The sequence below is a fragment of the Diorhabda carinulata genome, chromosome X (assembly GCF_026250575.1).
Source record: "Diorhabda carinulata isolate Delta chromosome X, icDioCari1.1, whole genome shotgun sequence".
In the NCBI taxonomy this organism is placed as follows: domain Eukaryota; kingdom Metazoa; phylum Arthropoda; class Insecta; order Coleoptera; family Chrysomelidae; genus Diorhabda; species Diorhabda carinulata.
The window spans coordinates 61,957,298-61,983,871 of NC_079472.1; the positions used below are offsets into that span (position 1 = coordinate 61,957,298).

The 26,574-nt window shown below is 30.7% G+C and overlaps 2 protein-coding genes across 4 annotated transcripts in view; one reads left to right on the forward strand and one right to left on the reverse strand.

Moving 5' to 3' along the window:
- The window catches only part of LOC130901330 (uncharacterized), a 45,517-nt gene extending 34,904 nt beyond the window's left edge, over positions 1-10,613 (forward strand). Inside the window, exon 2 of the mRNA XM_057812635.1 lies at positions 5,900-10,613. Within this exon, the coding sequence (XP_057668618.1) occupies positions 5,900-8,461 (2,562 nt within the window). The 3' untranslated portion in view covers positions 8,462-10,613. The remainder of the gene's footprint in view (positions 1-5,899) is intronic.
- Positions 10,614-18,924: 8,311 nt separating this feature from the next.
- The window catches only part of LOC130902807 (zinc finger protein 1), a 574,601-nt gene continuing 566,951 nt past the window's right edge, over positions 18,925-26,574 (reverse strand). For all 3 annotated transcript variants that reach the window (XM_057815138.1, XM_057815139.1, XM_057815140.1), the window contains one exon: positions 18,925-26,428. In XM_057815138.1, coding sequence (XP_057671121.1) covers positions 26,235-26,428 — 194 coding nt within the window. In that variant the 3' untranslated portion in view covers positions 18,925-26,234. The remainder of the gene's footprint in view (positions 26,429-26,574) is intronic.

Genomic DNA, 26,574 nt, shown 5'->3' on the forward strand with positions numbered 1-26,574 from the left:
CATCAATGAATGGTGAAGAGAAGTAAACAAATTTTTGTTCTTGTTTTTCTTTATTTTTCGTTGTATAAAAATTAAAAAATTGTTTGGGATTAATGGAAACTTCATCAATTTTGTGGTTCAACGTGTTAAAAGAGTGTTTTTTAGTTTTTTTTTAACCTATATTTATTTAATCGATACCACCCTCGAATAATGGCCTCGCTGCTTATATACCTACATCTCGTCGAAACTTGAATCGAGTCATATCGGTGTAGGTTGTCGAATTTTTTGATTTCCAACACGGAGATCTGAGGTTCAAATCCTCTGTCGAACGAATTTTTTATTAAATAAGCTACATGCCCTTAGTCCAAAAACAAACAAGCCCACAAACAAACCTATATACAGGTGAAGCTAATATGACCGTGTTAAAAATATAGAAATAAATGATCAAAATAGGAACTTTCTGATCAGAAATTAATTATAATCCATTCAGTTGTACGTTCAATGTAATAAGAACCAGGCAAATTACTGGGTATGTCAAAAAAGGTGATTCAGTTGTTAGGACAGGTATTATTAACCTGAAAAATGTGTTTTATTCAGTAAAAAATTTTCGTAATTTCATGGAATTTTGTACGAAGATATTTTGGGACCTAATACATCTCTTGAATTTGTTCTTATACCTGAATCTCTTAGAGGGTACTAGTTACACGGTGAGTACTGAATAGTATTGAACGTAACTGTTTTAAGTTCATTCACACCATAAAGTTACTCGATATTGTGTACTATTATCTGAAAATTTTGATTTTTTGTCTCTATTTTTTCTGTAATCCCCTTTATCTTAAATACGTAAAGCGTTTTTTAACTCTCCTAGAAAGGGGATAAACTTTTTTTAGAACACTCCGTATAATCATCTATTTCAGTTTAATTTAATAGTTTATTTCAATTGTATAATTTACAAATATGTCAATATGACAGGAACTAAAGAAATTTACAAGATTTTGAAATAATATATTATTAGGAATGGAGTTGATTTCTTCCATCTTAATATGAAGCTCATTCTGAAATTTTTAGTTTTAGAAAAGATTATTTAAAAAAAATATGGAATTTTTTCAATATAATCTCTCATAAACTCTTACAAACTTACGTTTCGTGCGTTGTCTCTGTCTGTATTGAATGTTTATTTTGTTTTGATTTGACTTGTTTTTTAATTTTTGCTTTGGTCCGATACGTCTATACACAGTTTTTTTTACTACATGTGCTGTTTTACTAAACTTGACCTTGCGTAGTTACCAGCTGATTCGCCCCTCAGATTGGCATCAACAAAAACGCCACTGGGCTCGGAACCCATTTCTGTGTAGTCATCTGTAAGGAATCTGTTCCCAAGACGGAGATGGATGGAAATACTTGGTATGAAACAAGCCAAGGCACAAAGACTGTCTTACCAATCAACTACTCAGGTTGAAAGGCATAAACAAAGATTCGGAATTTCGCAGTTGCATAGAAAAGGACCAAATTGTAACCACGTCATCGGCCCAAATGCGCAAACTTCACAGTTTACCAGTGACTTTATAGGGAACAAAATTAGAGACCTGTTTGGCTTTTGTTTTAAATGGAGCTAAACGGGCCTAACAAGAGACCTTTATGCGTCAATGCTCGTCAGAGAATCAAATCTGGATCCACATGGATATACATTTAATATCCACTAATTATATCAACAAAATATTTTCAAGATAGTATATCTGTTTGTTCATTATAATACTTAATTATGAAATACCTCATGTGTTTTTAACATTTCCATAGTTATAAATAATACTGTTGTATGGCATTTTTTAAGATAATTTTTTATTACTTCCACTAGATGTAGATTTAATGAAAGTTGCACTCTTTGATTTGTCTGCTAGTTTTACGAGTACAAGAGACAGAATATCAATTTAAACGCTATTAAAACAGAATTATAAGTTAATGAGGCAAATATTTATTATAGGTACTTTTAATAAGACAATTAAATTCGTTTCAAACTATTATATCATATATGTAGCAAATTTGGAAGGCTTAATATCTAGCATCAAAAGTTTATTTCCAAAAAGGATACAGGACAAATAAGTCGTGTGACTGACAGACAGATGGCGTTGTCATTGTCAAATCCATATGACGTTTATAAAGTACCAACTTTCAAAAGATTATGTGTAAAATTTTATGACATTTCGATTGGTCAGAAAAAAGTGAAGCTATTTTGTTATTTTTAAAACAATTTCTTGTGTTAATTTATCATTGCTTCTTGATGAGAAAAAATACTGTACAAGCTCAGCAATGGACTCTGTTCCATCGATAAGAACAATTTGTTACTGGTTTGCTGAATTTAAACATGGTCTTTTAGACACCGATAATGGTGAATGTTCTGGTCGTCCAATTGAGGTGGTTACTCCAAAAAACATCAAAAAAGTCCACAAATTGGTCATATCTAATTATAAATTTTGAAATTGTGTGAGATAGCTGAGGCCATAAAGATATTAGAAGGCAGTGAATGAAAATTTGTCCATGAGAACCTTTTTTTCCAAATGAGTGCCACGTTTACTCAGAGTCGATCCAAAAAAAAACAACAACGTGGACAAATATGGATCCATGGTCTTATATATGTCGAAGAAAAAAACCACTGTCGATGACAATGTTGGTTAAATTGAACGAATTAGACTTCGAATAGCTTCCTCATCCACCGTATGGACCTGATCTCAAAAAATGCTCACTTACTGAAGCCTATTTTGGTGCAAAAGACAAATCCTACTAGCACGGCATCGAGAATCGAGAATTTAGAGAAGCGTTGGAATGATTTTATTGATTTGACAAAAAAAAATTGTTTTTCTTAGTTAGTCACACGACTTATGAGTGATATGTTAATATCTTGGACATTATTTGAAAAAAAAAAAACAACCCTTTGACGCCACCGACAAGTAGAGTCTAAACTTTTTTAATTTGAAGCTTTTAAATATCATTCAGGATTATTTAGAATTTTCTCGCAACCCCTTCTAACATTCTAAATTAATATGCCATTGGTCGTATTCTGGTTTTTAGTGTAAAATTTCCAAAAATTTAGTGGCCATAATTGCAATTATCATTCATAGATCCCCCAAAATAAACGTCGTACGATTTATTTTCTTCGAAGTTTCATTTAATTTGATAATGGTAGATTATTTACTACTGAACTTTGATAATAGACTTGTCTTAAGTATCATCATTTTTAGCAGTTTTAGGAAAATAATTTTACTTTAATTTAATACTCATACAATCTTCAATATAGTAAATAAACAAAAACTTGAAGTAAAACCGACTGGATCGGTCACATTATTTATTTTTTGCACATGCCAATTTTCAATTTGGTTAACCAACCGAACCATACAAAAAAAGAAATAAACGTCAGCTGTTCCACTGAGTCGTTTCTTCTTATTTCAAGGCATATGGTTACAGAGGCTTCAGTTCGTTGTCTTCTTTAATGGAAGATAATTACCTATCATTTCATAGGAATATAAAAGGTGTTTTAAGTCGAATTTTAATTTAATTTTGCCATTTTTCAAAACTATAAAGTACTTTTTTCAAAGTAATCTAAAACATTTTAAGCCGGAAAATTGTATGAGTGGGGAGGAACGGACCAAACCAAACGACTGTATCATTACACATTCGAAAATAATTTGAAAAAATCTTTCTCCACTTATACACATCTTCTACCATAGGTGTAGAGGTAATATTTCTTCTTCATTTGGTTATATCTTTTACTTTCGGTTTGGCCCGTCTCCAGTTCAGTTCTCAGATTGTTTGCTATTTATGTATTTCTTTTCCTTCTGCGTCCGCCATTTTATTTTGATTATTTCTGTTGCCCCTATCACCTCAACTGTTATTTACGTCTTCATTCTCACTATGTATCCATCTGTTATTCCAGTTTTCACTTCACTTCGTTTAATTCACCTTCCAACGTTGGCTAAACATAAAAACAAGGTTGGAGCATCTCTTAAACTTTCCCAAAGATAAGAAAATGTGACAAAAAAGTGATGCGTACAAAATGCGTAACAACAAGGACAAGAAGCGTTGGTTCCAGCTTCGTTCCAATGTTAAACGCGGGTCAAGAGAATCTATTTTCCATGGCAAACGTTGGAAGTACAACATTCGTCGAATAACATGCGCACTACGACCACACGATGCGTCCGATCATCAGCGTCTAACCTTAGAAGCATTGGACGCATGTGGTACCGGCTTCAGCTGTTCATTTAAAATGTAGATGTGGATGCAGTTGTTATTTTAATTGTGCGAAAAGGAATTTAATAAAAATAGACGTACTTTGTCTATTTTAGATTGGAATAGTAGGCGAGAAAATCTTGGTGCTTCAAGTACTCTTAAGAAAACTGGTAAATGAACACCACTTCTGATTCCATTTTGGTTTCCAATGCGTCTTTTGAAATGATTACAATCGTTGTATTGAACTTCCAATAACTTAATCATAACACTTACTCCCCGATCTCTTTTCTTATAATTGTTTGTAGCTTTGAATATTACAAAAAATTGTATTACCTGGTCAATGTTGGACTGCAGTTTGTTCTATATTATGTCCAATTTTGGTACTAAATGCTTAACATCTTCGGTTGCCTCGTAAACTTTTATCAAAATGGGAAAATCAACGTTTGCTTAAATTTCAAACGTCTGCTGTTTCTTGAAACATCAAATTTGCTATAATTGCTTTGACACTTTGATTGTGTAAATCCCAGCGAAATGATATTCTTCGATGAAAAGTTAATTGTGGTTCTATTGTACAATAAATATCTGTACTTTCCTTGCTTTTCATAAAACCACCTCGTGGATCTAAAGTAGCTTTAATTACACCATCACGAATTGCTTTATCTACAATAAATTCAGCATCTTCCGCAGCAATATCTTGTGGAGAAATTCTGGAATATGAAAGCACAATAGATTTTATTGCAGTTTTAATTATATTATGATTTAAGAGAATGTATGATGTTGTCTCAATTTATCTCTCAAGATTCCCCATCGTAACTGCTTGGTTTAACTGAAAGTAAGGTGCAAGTGAGTATCTCATTGTAGCTTGTCTAAATATCTGTCTTTCTGGTATAACAGTAAGTTTTCGTACCGTTTGTCTGAAACTTATAGCAGCATTCTGAGAGGGTTTTCTCAATGCTTGCTCGAGATGTTTATAGGTTACACTGTATTCTAATCTTGCAGCCTTAATACGACCAAGGTCTTGCCCACTCATTATTACTAGCTGTTTCAGGAAAAACACACTTGCTCACAAGTTTATCAGCTAGTGTAGATAATTTCTTAATAAGCAATTACATGATAACAACAGCTTGGCTTTCAAAGTCGTTCCAAGTCCAAAAACCATCTTTGTTTTATCATTTGTGAATGCAGATGTTCTATTTTCGGGTCTCATATTAGTATTTACCAACTCTGAAGGAATCTCTCTGTTTTATTGAACTTTAAAGCTCCTATTATTGCTAATTTATGAATCAGCAGGTCTAATTTAACGATAAGCTAATGAATCATGTTTCCATCGTTATGTTTCAATAAGTTTTGAGGTTGGTTATTTCTGATTTGGCAGTCTTCGAAGACAAGTACTACTCATCGACAGACTGTGTTCCATGTATCCAGAATAATTTTCCTTCCAGATCGCTCCACTCCAACTGAATATAATATTCGTACCAATTTCATCTCTTTCACGTTTAAAATTAGACTTCGATGGGGTATTTAAACAGTAAACCGCCACTGTGAACAGTCGAAACAAAACTAAATATTTTATTTAGTTTTTCAAATGGATATTAGAAGGGCTTCTTTAAAACTAATATTGATATATTAGTTATGCTTCATGTTTTATATCCCTGAACGTATTTTGTGTTATAACTCATTCGATGATTTCTTGTTTCAGGTTATATACACCGAAGAAGAAGTCGCGTCTATTAGAGGAGAGCTTGAAATAGTCCAAAAGGCTCTAAAACTTCAAACAAAGCGATGCAGACAACTCGTCACGGAATATACACGTAGACTTCAAGAGAAAGAACACAAATTTCGTACCGAGAAAGCTCTAAGGGATGATCAATTAGCTAAAGTCCTAAGAGCATTGTTGATATTTGAAGCTCGTTTACGTCAAGAACAGAAATTTATAAGTCGCCAGTTGAGCGAAAAAGATACCGTTATAAAAAAACAAACTAGCGATATAAAAAAGTTGTTATCAAATCAGTATTGTAAAAGTTGTAAACAGTATTACTCTTCCAGTCCGGTACAAGAAAGCTTAGATAGTAGTACTGAATACGTCCTCACGGATTGTCAAGAATATCAATCGTCAAATTTCGAATCTTTAGATAGTAGTTGCGAAGCAACGCAATCAGAAAAAGATTACAACAAATCGGAAAGTTCGTATGAAGATAACTCAAAATCCGAAAGCGAATCGAAAATTTATCAAAAAAATAAGAATAAAGATTCTTTAGGACGAAAATCGAAGAAAATTCCACACAGGAAGAGCATCGGAACTTACTTTGAAGTATTAAAGTTGAGAAATGACAGTAACAGCCCTTTATCAAACGAAGATAACACAAGTAACGATTACGACAATTTGGACTCATTACCACCGGAAACTAATAATTATAAAACAAGTGTATTAGCAGAAAATTTGTTTGGTGAAACTGATGATTTAACACTTATTTTACATTCTGAAAAATCTGTTGATAATAGCGAAAATTCCGAAGATACTAACATCGAAGAAGAAAAGAAGCAATCGACTATAACAGAATCTATACCAGTCTTTGAAGGAGGTGAAGAAACTAATGATAACTGGTATGCAAGTGCCAGCGATCAAGAAGACGATGAGCAAAGAGATATTTACAGAAATAATCCCGTGTTAGAATGCATGAATCAAATTTTGCTACAAAATATCAATGATACTTTGAATTCACCTCCTAAAACTCCAAACATTGAAAGAAAACCGGTGAAAAATAAAAGAGTAAAATTCAGCGACGAAGAAAATAAAAGCGAAATTAAAGAAACCGAATTGACACAAGAAAATTTAAAAGAAAATGAAGAAAATAATCATGATTACTACGAAACACCTATACAAAAATCCCCCAATTTTTACGAAACCCCTCAAAGTATATACAGTAATGATTACGAACAGATTCTGAGTAAATGTAACGAAACTTTTAACTCATCCGAAGAACAAAATGAAAACAAAACTAGTCATTACTACATAGATATGGAGGACAAAACTAAAAATATCGATAATGAAAACAGATTAGTCAAAAAAAGTAAAATTTTAAGAACCCCACCTGCTTTACCTCCCAAACCAGTAAACTTGGTATCCAAATATAAGCTACATATTGTTTCTAAATCACCTCCGTCTGAAATAAGCAGCGACAGTACTGCTGAATGCGAACCTGATTATTGTTCGATATCCGAATTGAATTTACCACAAAATAAAAATATGGTTTCCTTTAAAAAGATCAACGTCGTAGCTGAAATAAATGCGCCTACATCTCTTGACGTACTTAACAAAATCAACACGAACGATTCTTCGACTAAATTGGAAAATAGCCCAGAAAACTCTAATTTGATAGTAAAAAAATGCGTCGAAAAATTGAATATTCAACTAGCCAAACAAACCCCCATTAAATCGGAATCTAATTCGCCCAAAAAGAAGATCGATATCGAGATTCCGAAGCTACCACAAGTTTCCGAAATACTAATACCAGAATCCGAAGATGAGGAAAGGGATAAAGAGGACAGAATCGCTCAAGATAATTACATGAGAAACAACACAGACATTTTGAAGCTCAAATCGAACCGAAAACCTATCGTTATAAGCTCGTCCGTATCTAGTCTTATAAATAGTTTTAACAATCATCAAGTTTTACACGAAATAAAACAAAGTCCCGATAAACTTAAATCGAATAAAACGATGTTTTCTAGTTTTGAAAGTATCCAAAACTCAGAAAAACACACAACGACTTCGGTCGATGATTCTAAAACTCCCAATTTTGAAAAATTTGATCTAAGTCAAAATTTCGAAGAGTTTAAATTGGACGATTGCGAAATCGAAGAGTATACCGTCGAAGAAATCAAAGATAATGATATTAGCGACAAATCTAACTCGACCAGAGTGGATCTCATTCGAGTTACAGACATTGCGACACCAGTTTTGAATAGAAATTCGGTAGAACTACTCAAAAAACAATTGGAATTACAGAAAGCGCAAGGAGATAAGGATCATAATAACAAAAAGCCATTTCCGAGACCGAACCAACCGACTTACGAACACTTTTTGGAATGTACGGGTCTAAGTACTAAATCCATATTAACACCATCGAGAATGCTCAGTAATCACAAAGGGATTTTGAAACCTAAGGACGTCAAACTTCGATCGAAAGTTAAAGCAAACAATATGTCAGAAAGGCATAGTACTACTACAATGAAATATTGGTCCGAACCGTACATTTAAATAATATTTTTTTTATTTATTTTATTAACATAGTGTGTTCATAAAGTAACTGGCTAATATTTCGATTTTTAGTACCGTTTAACACAAAACTAGCTTTATCAGAAAATATTACATCGAGAAAAGGTGTAGGATCGATAGAAAACTGAAAAATATTTGAGGTTTGCTCAGTAAAAAATTTTCTTAACAAGATAATTTTCAAATCAAAATATTCCGAAAACGGTTTTATCAAAAGTACATTTTTTATGTAAAATTAAATGATGTACAAGTTCACTTTTGCTTAATAAATCTAATATACAAAAAGTCATATTCAATACTACTTGGTACAAACCGTGTAACTAGCGCCCTCTATGAGAGTCAGACATAAAACAACAAATTTATTAAATGTATGAGCTTCCAAAACATATTCGTATAAAATTTCGATACAATAGTGACAGTAGTTGCGGCAAAAAATTATTTTTTACACGACGCCATCTGAAAGTTGTTCGTTTTGTATTCGTTTACATACCGAAAGTTGCGTTTTGAGTGTTCCGTGTAGTGAAAGTGATAGTTGACAGTTCAGTACTGTAAAACACTTTCGGGACGCTCTGGAGTAGACAATTCAATGTTGACAGTTTCATTTGGAAGATTTTGCATAACTTTCTTCCACCACAAAAACGAATCTATCAACAATTTGTATCGAAATACATATTTCAACTGCATCCAATCCAATAAATATTAATAATTGTCCTGGAGGTGCAATCAACATTACTTTTTGCAAATAATTAATATTGACATTGCAAATATCAACTATTTCAACGCCCTGTATCTTAAATACGGATGGCGTTACGAATTTTTTTTTTGAGCGAACTCCAAATATTTTTCAGTTTTCTATCTATCTTAGAGGCACGGTCACCTTTTTTTGAAACGCCCTGTACGTCAGCAATAATTTTCAAATCAAATCAAAATTTCTGTCTTGAGAAACTCTTCTTTAGGGTCCCAATAAACAAAAGTTTAATTTATACAAGTGCTTATATAATTAAAGACTTTAAAATCGATATTTTCAAGCTAGATCAACTTTTGCCATAAAATGTTTCTATTAGAAAATCGAGACCAATCAAGAACCAAATGCCAACATTTCTATTTGTGATGCTTGGTTCAAAACTAAAGGATTATTTCCTTGTTAGCAACGGATCCAATTATGCTGAATTTTTTAACTCATACACGTCGCTTATCTATCTATGAAAGCATAGAGTTAATATAGAAGATAGAAACATAGAAAAAGGACATCGATTCACTATTAACTTTCCCTGTCAGTTCGAACTTGAAGGTCACGATGTCCATAATAATAATAATAATGCAGGGATAACAAATTTTCTCAGCCTCATTTCAGGACTTTTATCTTGCGAGATTTATTTTGTGCGAAGCTCAATTTTTGTGAGGACGTTTCACTATCAAATTAATCCCTTGTGATGGATCACGAACCTTTCATTTATTCCCTGTTGATTAATGATGATGATTTCACAAGAAAATCGACCTTTTTTGACCTTGTTATGAAATCCTGGCCAAGACGGTCGAAAACCGGACCTACTCGTCGGAGTGTTTGACATTCATCAATACTAATTAAATTTCAATTTCTTAAAATAATATCACGAAATATCTTTGATATTTAAAGCTTGTTTACAGTGTTATTTTTTTGGAAACTCCAAAAAAATGTCGAGTATTGAGGTCTAGCTCTAACAAGAAACGTTTATTGAGATTATTAGCTGTAGCTCAAAATCTGATCAACTGATTATGGGTAACCTTAAAGCAAATATCTTATAAAACTCAAATTTTATCATCAAATTAAAATCTATCGTATTTTATAGCCACCCAATGTTTATTTTAAAAATTGATTCTCGAGAGAATAGAAAGTTATTTGGATTTTTTTATTTTATTAATAGATGAATCTTTTATTTGTAGTATTGCTATATATTTTTTATTTTTTTTATCTTTATTCTCCGAAAATTCAAGTGCTCTGTATAAGAAACTTCAATGTTATTTTAATTATACAACGGCTTATCCTATTTATTTGCGTATACGTTTTTGAAACGTGATATCAAAATGTTATTTTCAAATCAACTTTTATAATGTAATGTTTTCAATTTATAGTCTTATTAAAACATTAAAACACTAACTATTATCATTATATACTTACCTAACTAGAAACCGGTAACTTCATCTCGTTGATAATCAGATAAAAAATGCTAATGACTGTGTACTATTAAAAAATTCATCATATTCAAGCTATCGTCCAAAAATTACTGTCAAAGTGGGAGATATTTTTTAACAAGCATTGTATATCAGCAAATAAGTGCAACAGGGATAATTTTTGTCGCCTAAACTCTTCAAAATATTTCCTGAACTAGCTCTTAACGAACGTTTTTCTCTTAGTCTGAATGAGTTGCGGTTTTCTTTTTATTTTTTTACTTACACAAGTTCTCTAAATGGTGCAAAAGTTCAGGTATACCAAGAAGAACAAGACAGAATCATGGTTGAGACAGCATAATTTATTTTATTTTCATAGAATCATGATTGGCTCTTTCGAATTGTTTAAGAAAAAGATCTGCCTCAACAGTATGGTTCATCACTCCAAAATGAACAAATCTGCATATAACAGATGTTGTTGGATGTTTGAATGCTTAAGAGCTCCTCAATTGTCCGATATTGGTTTATTTTCACTTCTACCCTTGGCATTTCGTTATTTAATCTTGTTGGTCTTTCTGATCGATGCCAAACACACAAAAGCGCCTTTTGGGGATGTAAACTCGACGCAGTACTGCTTGGTAATTCATTTGGATATAGCCACTGCCTTTTGTGTCTGGGATTATCATCTGATATCCACGATATAACGATTCTGCATAAAACCTTTGAAGCAAGTAATGAATTGGTTAACTGTTCGAACAGATTATAAGCGATTCTATTTTGCTGCAGATATTGTTGGATGTTTGAATCCTTAAGAGTTCGTCAATTGTCCGACATGGGTTTGTTTCCCCTTTTGCCGTTGGTCTTACTGATCGGTACCAAACACACAAAACCGCCTTTTGGGGATGTAAACTCGACGCAGTACTGCTTGGTGATTCATTTAGAGATAGCCACTGCCTTTTGTGTCTGGGATTATCATCTAATATCCACGATATAACGATTCTGCATAAAACCTTTGAAGCAAGTAATGAATTGGTTAACTGTTCGAACAGATTATAAGCGATTCTATTTTGCTGCAGATATTGTTGGATGTTTGAATCCTTAAGAGTTCGTCAATTGTCCGACATGGGTTTGTTTCCCCTTTTGCCGTTGGTCTTACTGATCGGTACCAAACACACAAAACCGCCTTTTGGGGATGTAAACTCGACGCAGTACTGCTTGGTGATTCATTTAGAGATAGCCACTGCCTTTTGTGTCTGGGATTATCATCTAATATCCACGATAAAACGATTCTGCATAAAACCTTTGAAGCAAGTAATGAATTGGTTGACTGTTCGAACAGATTATAAGCGATTCTATTTTGCTGCAGATATTGTTGGATGTTTGAATCCTTAAGAGTTCGTCAATTGTCCGACATGGGTTTGTTTCCCCTTTTGCCGTTGGTCTTACTGATCGGTACCAAACACACAAAAGCGCTTTTTGGGGATGTAAACTCTACGCAGTACTGCTTGGTGATTCATTTAGAGATAGCCACTGCCTTTTGTGTCTGGGATTATCATCTAATATCCACGATAAAACGATTCTGCATAAAACCTTTGAAGCAAGTAATGAATTGGTTGACTGTTCGAACAGATTATAAGCGATTCTATTTTGCTGCAGATATTGTTGGATGTTTGAATCCTTAAGAGTTCGTCAATTGTCCGACATGGGTTTGTTTCCCCTTTTGCCGTTGGTCTTACTGATCGGTACCAAGCACACAAAAGCGCTTTTTGGGGATGTAAACTCTACGCAGTACTGCTTGGTGATTCATTTAGAGATAGCCACTGCCTTTTGTGTCTGGGATTATCATCTAATATCCACGATAAAACGATTCTGTATAAAACCTTTGAAGCAAGTAATGAATTGGTTGACTGTTCGAACAGATTATAAGGGATTCTATTCTGCTGCAGATGTTGTTGGATGGATCGAATGCTTAAGAATTCCATGCAAAAGTCACAATAGACTTAAAGTGTCTTCTACACGACTTCAAAGTACATAATGAGCCGACACATGATAGGCAAATACAAGATGTCAAAGGAGGAAACGGAAAAAACAATTCTCGAAATTGAAAAAAGAAAAGACGAAAATAAAAATTCAAATATTTATTAGGTAGGCGTAATCTTTGTCGTTTAAAAGGATGTAATTGAAATCATCAAATGTTTTGCCTTGTAGATTGTTTGTGTCAATAATAAAGCACTAACAGATGATACAATTAGTTCATTTCCTTTGTCCACTGGGTTCCTAGTAATCAGAACTCTCAATATTTGATGATTTAACGCAGATATAATTCTCTAATTAGTTTGACATGATCAAAAAACAAAAAAACTTGTTCATATAGGAGAGACAATACTTTTTGGAAATGTATGTCGACGGCTTTCAATACTATCAATAAAACTTTTCTAACGCTTGTAATAATTTATTCAAATACTCAAGACAAGTCTCATGTCTTTCTTACAGTTTATTAACAATATTCTCAAAATCCGCAAATTTTGAGAATTGAAACTACAGACTATATTAAAAGAGGACATAACGCGACTCGCGAACCATATGCGGTTCCTAACTTGACACACGATTTGGCAACGCCGCATTAGATTATGCAACATTGTACACGTCGCGCGTTATCAGTCACGAAATGCACGCAATCTATACGCAGTTATATACAGTGTATACAGCAGACGCCAGCCAGTTTAACACGTTGACTGCCAAGGCAATTTCCACAATTCCATTAAATCATTAAAAATAATAATTTGAACAAAAACTTATCACTGAAAGGTATAGAAAACGTAGAATTTAAAAAAAAACTTTTATTTCTTTGTTGAATTATGTAGTTATTTTGTAGTTGGCAGTCAACAGATATCGTGGTAGCTTTCTCAAATTGTAGAATTATGAGACTTAAGATAATCGATGTCGCCCAAAAAACGTTAATATAAAGAAAAGAATCGAGATTTTAATAATGACTGGAAAGAAAAAAGAGAAGCCTATGTGTCACATGTCAATCTTTTGAAACTAGTAGCAAGCAAACTTGAAAAATATATTCAATTAAAATATTTGAATATTTCCACGCAATGGGTTTCGGTGGAAACATTTGAATGATTCCATTCTGCTACTTTTTGCGATGTAATGTAATTAGTAATTAACGAAAATTCGTCGAAAACTTCAGTATCTTTATTACAGTCATTATATTGCTTTTCAATCAACACATTCATAGATTTTTGAATATATTCTAACATTTTCTAAATCTGCACAATTAAATATCTCCAGATATTTATTTTTTTTGACATATCCTAGTATTTGTGTAATTTTTTAAACAAAAAATATCAACTATTTTATTCTGTAAATGGTTTCCACACTGTAAGTGGTTCGAAGAAAAAGTCATGGTGTAATATTGGTTAACATGGCTACTTAATATCTTTTACATTGTAATTGTTGTAAATTTTTATAGCTACCGTTGATCCTCGACTATAAAATCAGTAATGACGACATTAAAACTAATTTTTCGAAATGTTTCTTATACAATGTATCTTTCTTATATATTGAAATATTTTTAAGTTTAATATTATAAATTTTTATTATTATACGCATCCTTTTGTTGTGAATACGATGTAAGAAATGTCAAATATTGTTTATATAAAAATAAATTATTGCTCTTGCCACGCTCTTTTGTTTTTCTCTCCGTCTAGTCCTAATTTTGTCGACAGAGAATTTGTTCTAAATCAATTCAGTATTGGGTCACTTCATAATATGTTCCTTGGCTCAAATTATGTCTATCGAGATTAGGAGTGGGCAAAATAATCGATTAATCGGTTGATCGATTAATCGATATATATTTTTGAAAATAATCGGTAATCGATTAATCGAAAATAATCAAATAATCGAAAAATATCGATTAATGGATGTGGAAAATATCCTGTGAGAATTTGGTTTTATAAAATACAATGTTTCTTGCCTATTTTCATTCTCTTCTGTAGGTTTATTATTTGGTTTGTTTTTATCGGGAATCAAACGATAATGTCTTCTGTATGTTCCTAGCAATTTATCTTGTTTTTTGAAGGAATCAAACCATCGTTCTTTTGAAGCTTTATTTTCGATTTTCGAATAATCGAAAATTGATTATTTTCGATAAATCGATTATTTTATATTTTACAAAATATTCTACTACACTGATTTTAACCGTTTTAGAGAAAAACATCATTTTATGACCGTTCACGTGATAATTTAGAAAAATCCAAAACAGTTTCTTCCGATTCAACTTAAACCGTTAGGTTCATGATGTCCTACAAAAAAAATAACATTTACCCAGTGGCGGAGAACTCAGGGGTGGTTGCTGCACGCCTCTAGAAAGTTAGAAATAATCTATTCATGCTAGAACAAGTAGTTTAACAACCTGATAATCGTCAAAAAGTTTCAATAACAATCGATAACACCATTTGAAATTAATCGACAAAAAAATCGTTTCATTTTTAAAACTTAACATCCTGTAAGTTTCCAATCATGATAGGCATAATTTGACCTAAGCACTTTCTCTTAGTACGTAGGTAGTCGAATTTAGGGACACTCTGTATACCTTTTTTGCATTAAGAACGTAAATGTAAAAATGACAGCTGCCATTTTCGTTACTTAACCTAATTTTTGATTTAAACTATTAGGTGAGTGATCGAATGATCTTAAGTAAAAGTCTTCTTCTTCTTATTCATATTTAAGACCTCATGATCTGTTAGTTTTGCAAGTTCTTCTGTATCAGTTCCTGGGAGGTGGACTGCCAGCTGTCCATACATCTCTTAGGTGGTCGTTCGGGTTCTCTATTGCCTATTGGTTTCCATTGACCAATAATAAGACATCTATTTACATACTTTCAGAATGTGCTGCTCTACATGATTCTAAGGTGAGATGCCTGAGAGTGTCTGAGACAAAAACATATTCTTTGGACAATTCTATATTGTTCATTCCCTAAATAAGACTTAAATAAGATTGAGACATAACCAGTATCTAAGTAGCAGAAGGAGGTAAAATCAACCTTCATATGACGGTTGAGCCCTAAAGAAAAGAGGGCTGAATATACAAAAAAGATTTTATCACAAAAAGTAAGGTACAATACAGCTTTAGTCTCCAAAATAATCACCTTGACGATTGAGGCGTTTGTCATATGTGTAAACTATCTTTGCAATACCCTCTTCATAAAATGTGACCACCAATGATGATTGGAAGTGAGTTGTGACGGATTCTTTAAGGTCCACGTCAGTTTGGAAGCGCCGCTCTCCAAGCTACTGCTTCAAATAAGGGAAAAGATAAAAATCGCACGGTGTTAGTTTAGAACTGTATAGTGGATGTTTGTATTTACGATTCGTTTCTTGTTTGTGACTTTATTAACTATAAGGAGTCGCTTGCTCAAGTCTTTTTGGTGAATACGCTGAATGCTACCAATGAGGACCTCACGTCGAATTGAAAAGGCTGCAGCAGGCTGAACTGTTCAAAATAATATTGATGAATAATTTCACTTTCACAAGCTCCATTCATTTTTTAATTTTAATTTAACCCAAGAAAAAATTTGTAAGTATAAGCCACAAAGCAAGAGAAAAACTTTCCTTTCGAATTATTGAAATATTGTATATATTAACTATACTACTAAACATTAAACGTTGAATTTAAAAATGACCAGATTAGCTCAAACACTGTCCTATCTATCATATATTGTTGAAATGAGAAAATATATAAAGTAGTTACATACTGATTAAAATCCTTCATAATCATAATAGAGGGAATGTATGTTTAATAAACAATTATATCTGTACATACAGGTTTAGAACCGAATTACAAAACGTTTAATATCAAACTAATTGCTAATAAAACATTTTATTTTAATTAAAATATATGTTGCCGAAATTAACTTACACCGACATCTATTATTGGGGTACAGAAGCAATAGCATACCAACACTACTTTAATTAGGATAAAGTAGGGATCCTTGTCCTTGAACTTACGTTCGTTTGAAGTATATGAAAGAGATTTATAGATGGCGCGACAAACAAAGCTTTGAATATCCACTGTTTAGTCCTAAAGTAATAAATAGAAAAGACGCTTTTATATATAAAGAATTGAATTATATAAAGTACTAAAATTTATTTGAAATAATGATTTTTAGATGATTAGAATCATGATATTTAACGCTGTATAGATATGTCGAAACATGTTGAAACAATTATAAACTATTATTATACCAACTATATATTACATAATGGTAAATTGAGTAAAGTTTCACGATTTTTTAAAATCTCCACTTTAATTATACTATTTTTAACATATTGAATCATTAGATGTTTGAACGCTGTGTATATGTGATAAAGCATACTAGAAGTTTGGTGCACCGACCATGTTTAGTCCGAAATTCCGAAATCATCATATTAATCTTTCTAAACTAACTATACGAGTGCGTCAATTTTCCTAAGGGTTTTAGAATGGTTTTAAATTGAATATGTTCATAAATTTGGAATTGTTCCAAATACTGGATGTTTATTAATAAAGAATTATTAATATTTGAAATCAACGCTAGATGTCGTAGAATCGCGTTCCGACCATGTTTACTCCGAAATTCTAAAAACACAACAAATAATATTTTTAATGAAGTAAATAATTGTTAAATACATATCAGAATTACTAAGATTCATAAGAATTTTGTAATATTGAATATTCTTTTAAACTTCGTATCATTATCTTAGTTTGAACTCTTCGAGTCAGACTTAACAACATGCATTCCAGTCGAAGTGGTTTTCTTGCAGTCTAACACAACTGCCTTAATTCAACCAATGGATCAAGGCGTTATATCTAATTTCAACGCTTAATATTTATTAATTACAAACTTTTCATGGAATGAGATAACAGAACAATCTTTGAAACGAGTATGGAAGAACATTTAGACAGATTTAAGTAAGAGCGAATGCATTATACACTCTGTCGATGTAGATGAAATAGTGGAATTTAGTTTAGATGAGTGGAAGACGTCGAAGAAATAGTTCAAGAACCAGCAGTTAGTATTTCTAATGATAAGCTCAAGGAATTAACTGAGCAAGAAAAAATCAAAAATATTGATAGTAATTAGTGATTACTAAGAAAAACAAATAGAACTTTCAATGGTGTCTGTAAGAACGAGTTTTACCCTCTAACTGAAATTATCTACCAATTTGTTGAAAATTATCCAAATTTTGATAGTTCAAAAGCAAGACAGGATGCTATAGATATTTTATCCACTTATCAACAATTTCTAACAGAATGGAAAATAAAAACGCAAACTACATTAGATGCCTTCTTAACAAAAAGGCAGAAAATTGGAAACACAAAATAGTCTCAAGGATCTGACTGACTTAGAATTTTATAAGTATATTCGATTATATTGTTTTTATTTTTGTGTGTGGTTTAATTTTTATCAAAAGAAAATATTAAATTTAATAATAATAGCCCCTGCGTTAAGTGTGGTATTACTTACTGTATATTTAAAATAAGACTTGTTTTTTTCTATGGAAATCCGGGATAGTTGCAACCCTCAATTGAATTCCCAGTTGAATTTGTTTGTTTGGGGGATACCGGTTGAGTCCTTAAGATGTGGTTGAAACTCCAGCCTTGCAACTGTACAACTGCGGGAAAAAATGAGGAAGGAAATGGGAACGCAGATAGTGAAAAAAGAACGAGTAGGTAGAATGGATCTGAACAAGAAGGTGGTTATGCTTTAACATATAAAAAAACTGAATATATATTTTTTTAAATATAACCAAATAGAAATCTTCAGTTCTCTTATTGAAATGAATAGAAAATACGAATTTATATGAAAATATTATACAAAATTAACTTAAAATAAAAGGAAATTTATAAACATAACTGGAATTTTTGTGAGCATAATAGAAAAAAGCAAAGAAAAACTTACAAGCGAATATAAAGAATAAAATCACCAGAAATTTGTTGAAATTTACTTTGATTGAAACACTTGTGTTTAGATAGGTAGAGGACGATTTAGAATATATTCGGAGATTTTATTGAACTTCTCGAATCAAGTGAGAGGTGGATAATAGATTAATTTCTTTAAACAGTGGAAAGTTTGAATGAATAGATGAGAAGTGACTACTGTGCCTCAATACGTGAATAAAGGAATATTCAAAATGTTTGAAGAAAAACGTTAGAAGCCGAATGGCATAATATTATTTGTATGGTTCATACTGTATAAGCCCTATTCCTCCGTTGGGATTTGTTTGGGAACGGTGTAAAATAAAAATGAAAAAATTCGGTAGGTAGTTTATTCAGGTTGAGTAAAATACATTTTTCAACTTTTTAATAGAATTTACACAGACATTCGTTATAATCGCCATTTTTACAAGACCATTTATATAAACATAAAAAAAAAACTGATAAAAATAAACAAAATCGAACATTAAACTATGTATATGGCTAAATATATTACAGAATCTTTGGTAAAACTAGCCAATGTATAAAAAAATACAATATTTAACAAAAAAAAAATACACACAACAAGGATGGCAAATGGTAATTTGCACGCAAGTGACTAAACTTTTATATTTGAAGCTGAATATTAATATAAAAATAAAAAGATATCATTAAATTTAAATGTAGATAAACTTTAATATGTATACGAGGACAAACTTCTTCAATGTCTGAAAAAGGAAAAATTACTTTCAGACGGTGAAGGAAAGAACATTTACTATTTACATAATGTACCTATACACAGAAATCCATAGAGTATCTTAAGAATTATTAAAAATTTTTTATGCATTAATATAAATCGTATATATATATAATTTTCTTATATCTCCAATTCTCACATACCTTTTGAGATTCCTAGAATAAATGCTACTTTTTTTTTTCATTTAACAGCGTTACTAAATAAGTTTATATCAAATAGCTACTTTATTGTCAAAATCTTACAATGTAGAATCTTGCACACTGGAAAATCAACATTTAGGTACGAATTTTGGAATGACTCGAATACTTTTCGGCATCTTTTGAAAACCACTAAACATTTAAAAATTGTGTACTAGATAACATATGCCGCTTCAAAAATAAAACATATTTACAGAAGTTCAAACAAAAAATTCACATTTAATATACTAATAACAATGTACCAGTTAAAAAATATTTACTACTCTATATTCGCTATAGTTTTTTAAAAGATTAATAGTTAACAATATTAGAAGATGATGGTATAAAAGAAGCCAAGAAAAAAAACCAAACATATAGAATAAGGAAAAAGTCAAGGTATCGGAAATAGCTTATACAGATGATTTGGTACTAATCTCTAAGGACGAAAGAATTTTAAACAAAAATTTAATAATATATAATGCAACCTTTGAAAACATCAACATAAAGATAAAAAAGTAGAAGAAAGAAAACATAGATATTGATTATAAGTAATAATAAATGAAATATATCTAAATGGAACAAAATCAAATTAAGCTTTAAATAACGAGAAGTAGAAAAATAAAGGACGGCAACGCAAATACGATACAGAGCATGGAGAATTAGACAGGATAAAAAAATACGTACAGGAAAAATCTATAGATACTAAAATAGAAGAGACGCAGGTAAGATTGTTTGGACAGGTTTCAAGAATAGAACAAGACAAAATAGTATATGAAGGAAGAACAGCAAGAAAGGAAGAGAACAGGGACTTTAAAACAATTGTTTAAAAGTAGTATAGACAAAGAATTAAAATAAAGAGATATATAAGATAGAAGGAAATAGAAATTGGACGGGATAATACTTACAGGAAAATTCTAGGGATAAACCCTATAGATTCTAAATAGAAGAAGCACAGCTAAAATGATATGAACATTTTACAAGAATCGGAGGAAAAAAAATGGTTAAAAGAGTGTACGAAACAAGAAAGGAAGACCGAGAAAAAAGGTTGAGAAAGTTAGGATAGAAATATTGAATGATAAGGTTTCGATTAAAACAGTTTCACATGTCAACCTTTTCCAATTGGATCCCCACACTATTTTTTTTACATTTGGTGGGTCAGTCCACCGTGGATACTAAATTATTGAAAATGAAGCTGTCCGGCAGCGTAAATGTATATTAGACTATTTTTTTCTTATTAATATTGAACATATTGTTTGAAATGACGAAAAAATAATCCTAAAAAATTTAGAGCACTTAATATTAATATTAAGAAGTGCCGCGTCGAAAATTTCAATTTTCCATTTGATTAACGTGGGAAATTTTTTTTTTCTAACTTTGGAAATTATTAACTCTTTAACAAGTCATCGGACTAGCTGAGTTAGAACATATTTTTGTAGAAAATTGAACGTTCTACAAAAAATATTCTTATAATTTTTTGATATATTTACTTTTTCAAAAGTTATTCAATGCTAAAGATGTATTTGATTAAAATTTTTCACATTTTTCTAATTTTCCGACGCAACCAATAACTTTATGATAATAATAAATAAAATTTGATATTTTTTACAGATCGTAAGTTATTTATGATGAATATGATGATTAATTTCAAGCATTACAATGAGAACTTAAAAAAAAGCGTTTCTTGCAAATAACTTACGATCTATAAAAAATATCAAAAATATTTTGAGAGATAAGTTATAGGAAATTAAATGTTTTACAAAAAAAGTCCTATTAAATTTTATCGTAAAGTTGATGGTTGTGTCGGAAATTTAGAAAAATGTAAAAATTTAGTTTAGTCTTAAATAACTTTTGAAGAAGTAAATATATCAAAAAATTTATAACAATCTTTTTTTTGTAGAGCGTTCAATTCTCTACAAAAATACGTTTTGACTCAACTAGTAAAAATTTTCCCACAGAGCTCTAAATTTTCAGAATATTCTTTTTTCGTCATTTCAAAGAATATTTTCAATATTAATTAATGTTTTTGAAACAGTCTAATGTATATACATATATTTATTCACAATAATGAGTCTCTTATACATCAATTTCGTTACTAAACATTGAAAAATTTAGATTTAGATTTAGAAAGAAAATAATTGAAAATTTTGTACAACCAAGTCATTCTCACTTTCCACCGCTGTCAGTTTCCATTTCCAATAGTTAATTGAAAACATTGTTATTAGTAATATTATTTAAAAACACTATAAATGTAAATGGAATCATTAAATAGTTCCATAAACAAAAAGCGCTACAATGAAAATGGTTGAACATTGCACAGAATTAACTAAAGAAAAAAAAACATTTAAAATTAATATGTACAAAATAAAAAACAAAATATTGAAGCAAATTTTCAAAAGAGCCTCATACTTAAATTAGACATATCTAAAACATCTGATTGGTAACAAATACACCGTCAACTTACTAATTTATTAAATATTTTAAATAAATGCTTATAAAAGTAACGACTTGCACCATTATATTCATTGTATTGTTGAAAACTATGAGCTCTCTACGTATTGTCATGTAACACCTCGATGCAGAGACCGTTTCGCCTCTTTATTGTACTGTTTATATTAATATATTATAAAAATTAAAAGGGGCTAGGAAAATTTTTATTATATTTCCAATCACGTAACCCAGATTAAGTTACACCCCTAGGATTTTGTTAAAGAAAAAATAACGCCGAACAAGAAAATAAATATAGGGAGCGCAAGACAAAACTTTCAACTTTGAAGTTCCAGAAAAAGAAAAATATTTTATACATCATAGTTTAGCTTCGCATGTCTTCATTACGTAATGATTACATCATGTATTATAAAATTTGCAGAGAATTTTAGTTAAGGGATGGTTTCCGCGCCCTGTACATATTCTTGTTCAGAGTAATTTTCTCTATAGCAAACTGAAATTTTAACGAAACCGGAAGGGTGTAATCTATATAATTAATAATCTAAATAATTACTCAAATTTTTATTGTTGAGTTAATGAATAATTATTTTAAAGTCGAACAAAAACTGGATTTTTTTTAAAGTTTAAACATACAAAAAAGCACCTAATGAAAATCTAATATTGAAAGACTCTTTTCACTACAATTTATATTCGGTGATCAAATTGAAATTTGCAACACCAAATAGGTATAGTAGGACAATTTGAAGAGGTTGAATATTTTGTTTCGAAATTGTTTTTACATCCCTCTAACGCTAAGGACTACATCTTGAAAAACCTTCAACCTTTCATTATCTATTAACTCTGATAATTGATATTTTTGAAACTACAAAACTACCAAAACAGGACAATTTCCATAAAATCAGTTTTTGTATGCTATTTTTGGAAAATATGAAAATCTTTTATGATAATTGATATTTTTGAAACTGCAAAATTACCAAAATAGGACAATTTCAATAAAATTGTGTTGAATCTTTTTTGCAGTTTCAAATTTGTTTGTACATCCCCCTAGTGCCAAAAAAAACTTTTTGGAAAACATCCAAACTTAAGGTTTAGTTTTGAAGCTGCTTTCTTATCTATGCTATTTTAATCGTTTTCATTAGGAAAATACAACATTGTTTTATGAAAATTGGAATTATTGAAATTATTAGTCTTAATTATTGTATTTCAAAATTTTGAGTTAAGTTTTCAATGCAAAATGGAGAAAATGAGGTGTTAAGTTACTTTCCTTGAAATTTAATGTTTTCCAAGCGAAACTAGAAACTGTAACTACTAGAAAATTGAACCCATCTAGGTTAAAAATGACCTATTTTGGTAATTTCCCCAACCTTGTACATAATTTAAGATATTGGGGTAATAAATTTTACTTGTTATTAGGATTTTGGATGTGATAACACGAGGTAGAGTGAGCACCACACTCAGAATAGAATCTTTTAGAAAAAACTTCAGTATAGTGTATTAGTTAAGTAGTTTAGTGAAGTGGTAATCAGTTAATGATAAAAAAATATACAGTATGTTTAATTTTATCGTATCAGTTGAAGTTTATAGTTAAGGATGGAGAGTATGTGATGTTAAGTAACTCTTTTTGTCATTTAAAGTTTTCCAAGGGAAAATATGGATTGGAGCTATTAGAAAATTGACAACTTCTAGATGGAAATTGACCCCTTTTAGAATAAAATTGACTTATTTTGATAATTTCCCCGAACTTGAACATAATTTGAGATATACTACAACTTTAGTTTAGTGGAGTGGTGATCGATTAAATGTAAAAAAATATATAGTATGTTTAAATTTATCGTATCAATTTGAATGGGAATTTGGTGAAAAAATATCACGTTGGTGTTAGAAGTTGTTGGATAATGGAAAAAAATTTTCCTAACCCCATAAACTAAATGCATGTTACCACGCTTATATTTCTAAGTAATCGATGTGTCGAAACCAAAATATATATATATCTACATTTAGGCTATACATTTTTTTTTCGGTATATGGCACTTTGAATAAAGCAATATAATATATCTTACATTATCTACAATTTATGGCAATATTATAAAAATAATATCTAAATCTTCCAATCACAAAATTTTGTTAATATCATACTTTACTAAATACGGTAACTCATTTTGTTCAATTGCACATAATAATGACTAAATGTTTGTGTTTTTTCAATAACAATTGCCTTGGTGCCCCACTGCCTGCTACACCACTGACTAAATAAAGTGGTGGAAGACCTGGATTTTTCAACTGGCACTGTTCCGCTGTATACTATGAGTATTATTGTACAGGTACCAGACAAGTTATTTACAAATTACATAAAGTTTAAAGAGTCCTGAAATTAAAATCTAAACAAGATGTCGAAAAAAAAAATTAATACATTAACAAGTGGCACCACAACTCTAATCACGTGACGATGATCCCAGGCCGATTTTGATGATAATATATCAAAGTTTTCAAAATTTTAATGAAGAAAATAAGGTAATAGGAGGAATCAATATTCAACATAAGAATCCCAACAAACAGTTTCATAGCTTTTATTATAATAATTTTTTGTTATAACCTCAAAATTATTTAAAAAAATTACCAACATAAATTTTGTATTACAAAAAATTTTTTTTGTGTTATGAATATTTTTTTGTGTTATGAGGAGCATCACATCAACAGAAGGATAAAGGAATTTAGAGCAAAGTTTAAAGCAGATTGATATAGAGTACGTTTCGTATTTTGTTAAAAAATTCGGCTCAAATAAAGGTCAGTTCAATTTTATGTAAAAAAATACAATGAGGTAATTTTGAAATGAAAAATACAAAATTAAATGTGAGCTGCTAATATCTGATAGTACATTTATGAGAAATATATAAAGACTAAAGAAATACATAAATAAAAAATGAAAAGGAAAGAAAACAAGCAGAGAAAAAAGATGAGGAAATACATCGATAAAAAAGAAAATAAAAAGAAAACAAGAAGAAAAAAGAGATGAGAAAATACATAGATAAACAATAAAAAGAAATGAAAGCAAGAAGAAAAAAGGAATTAGGAAATACATAGAAAAAAAATAGAAATGAAATAAAACAAGAAGAAAAAGAGATTAGGAAATACATAGATAAAATATAAAAAGGAAAGAGAACAAGCAGAAAAAAGATAGAAATACATAGATAAAAAATGAAAAGAAAATAAGAAAGGAAAAAGAGATGAGGAAATGCATCTGATAGACGAATACAAAATCGGTATATTATTGAGAATATTGTATATGAGACGGGGTAGGTTAGAGAAAACGGAATTTTAACCTATTTAGTGTTAATTGGAAGGCAATGAATCAAAGCATCGATGTGGAGTGAGGTTAAGCTTTGGTACATACGAAAACTCTACCTCTTTATCAGTTTTTTAAAATAATCTAGTACCAAACTATATCCGCCTGATGGGATCCCTGTATTATTAGGACATTTATTCAATATGTGAAAATGCGGGGGGGGAGGGGGCGATTTCTTAGAATAGATTATTCTAGAAAAAAATTTTGTTATATATAACCCCAAAATTATAAAAACATCACCTAAAGAAAATTTTGATTACAATATTTATCAAATTGAATGCAATCCTTCTGAATTATAAATTACAAACAATATTGTTTGTAATGGGATTTAATTGAGCATCATGGATACATTTAAGCGTCGAAAATTTTTTTGTTCATTCCATACGTAATTTTTTGTCAAATTTTGATTTATAAAATAGTCGAAAGTCATTAAAGTATAAACATTATTAAAACTTTTTGAATTTCACCTACAATTTGTCTTTCCAGATTGCTGAAATGTAAAGAAATGGTTTTTTTTGTTTGTTGTTGTTGTTGTTATTCCAAACTGTTTTTTATATTTTTTTTATATTTACAAGATAATTATTTATCATCATTAGCATTCTCTAAAGAAACTCTGTTGGGTTATAAGAATGTTTGTGAAGGTCTGATACTGATTTATTTTGATTAGTAGACTCGAAATTTCGTTTCATTTACAAGATCCTTCTTCAGGGAAAAGAATGTTTAGAGAATCAAATTTTGGATGTTCTATAATTTTTCAATGATTTAAATTTTTTATTGTCACAGCCTTCGATCATCATCTTTGATTATTACATTCGAGTTTGGTCATTTGAGATTCTTTGAAGATCTGAATATCTTTCCGAAGAGTGCTGTACATAAGAAATTCTTTGCTTTCGATTCCTTTTTGGTATTCGTTTATATATAAGATATTTATTCTCTATACGGTTTACAGTAGGAATACCGATGGTTCATATGCTGACTGTAAGAACCAGAATGTGAGAACCTCTTCATACATTTACCGCATTGGAAGGGTTTTTCTCCGCTGTGGAGACGTTTGTGTTCTGTAAGGTGGTGTTTGTGTTTGAAAGCTTTGGTACATTGGTCGCATTTGTGAGGACGTTGGCCTAAAATAGAAAATAAGTTGTTTAACCTACACTCAATTTTACTGTAATTTTTCACAACCATTTTATAAAAATTCAATTGAATGTTATTGGTGCAGATTTGAATTATTTACTTTAAGGTATATGTACAGATATGAAAACGTCCACAG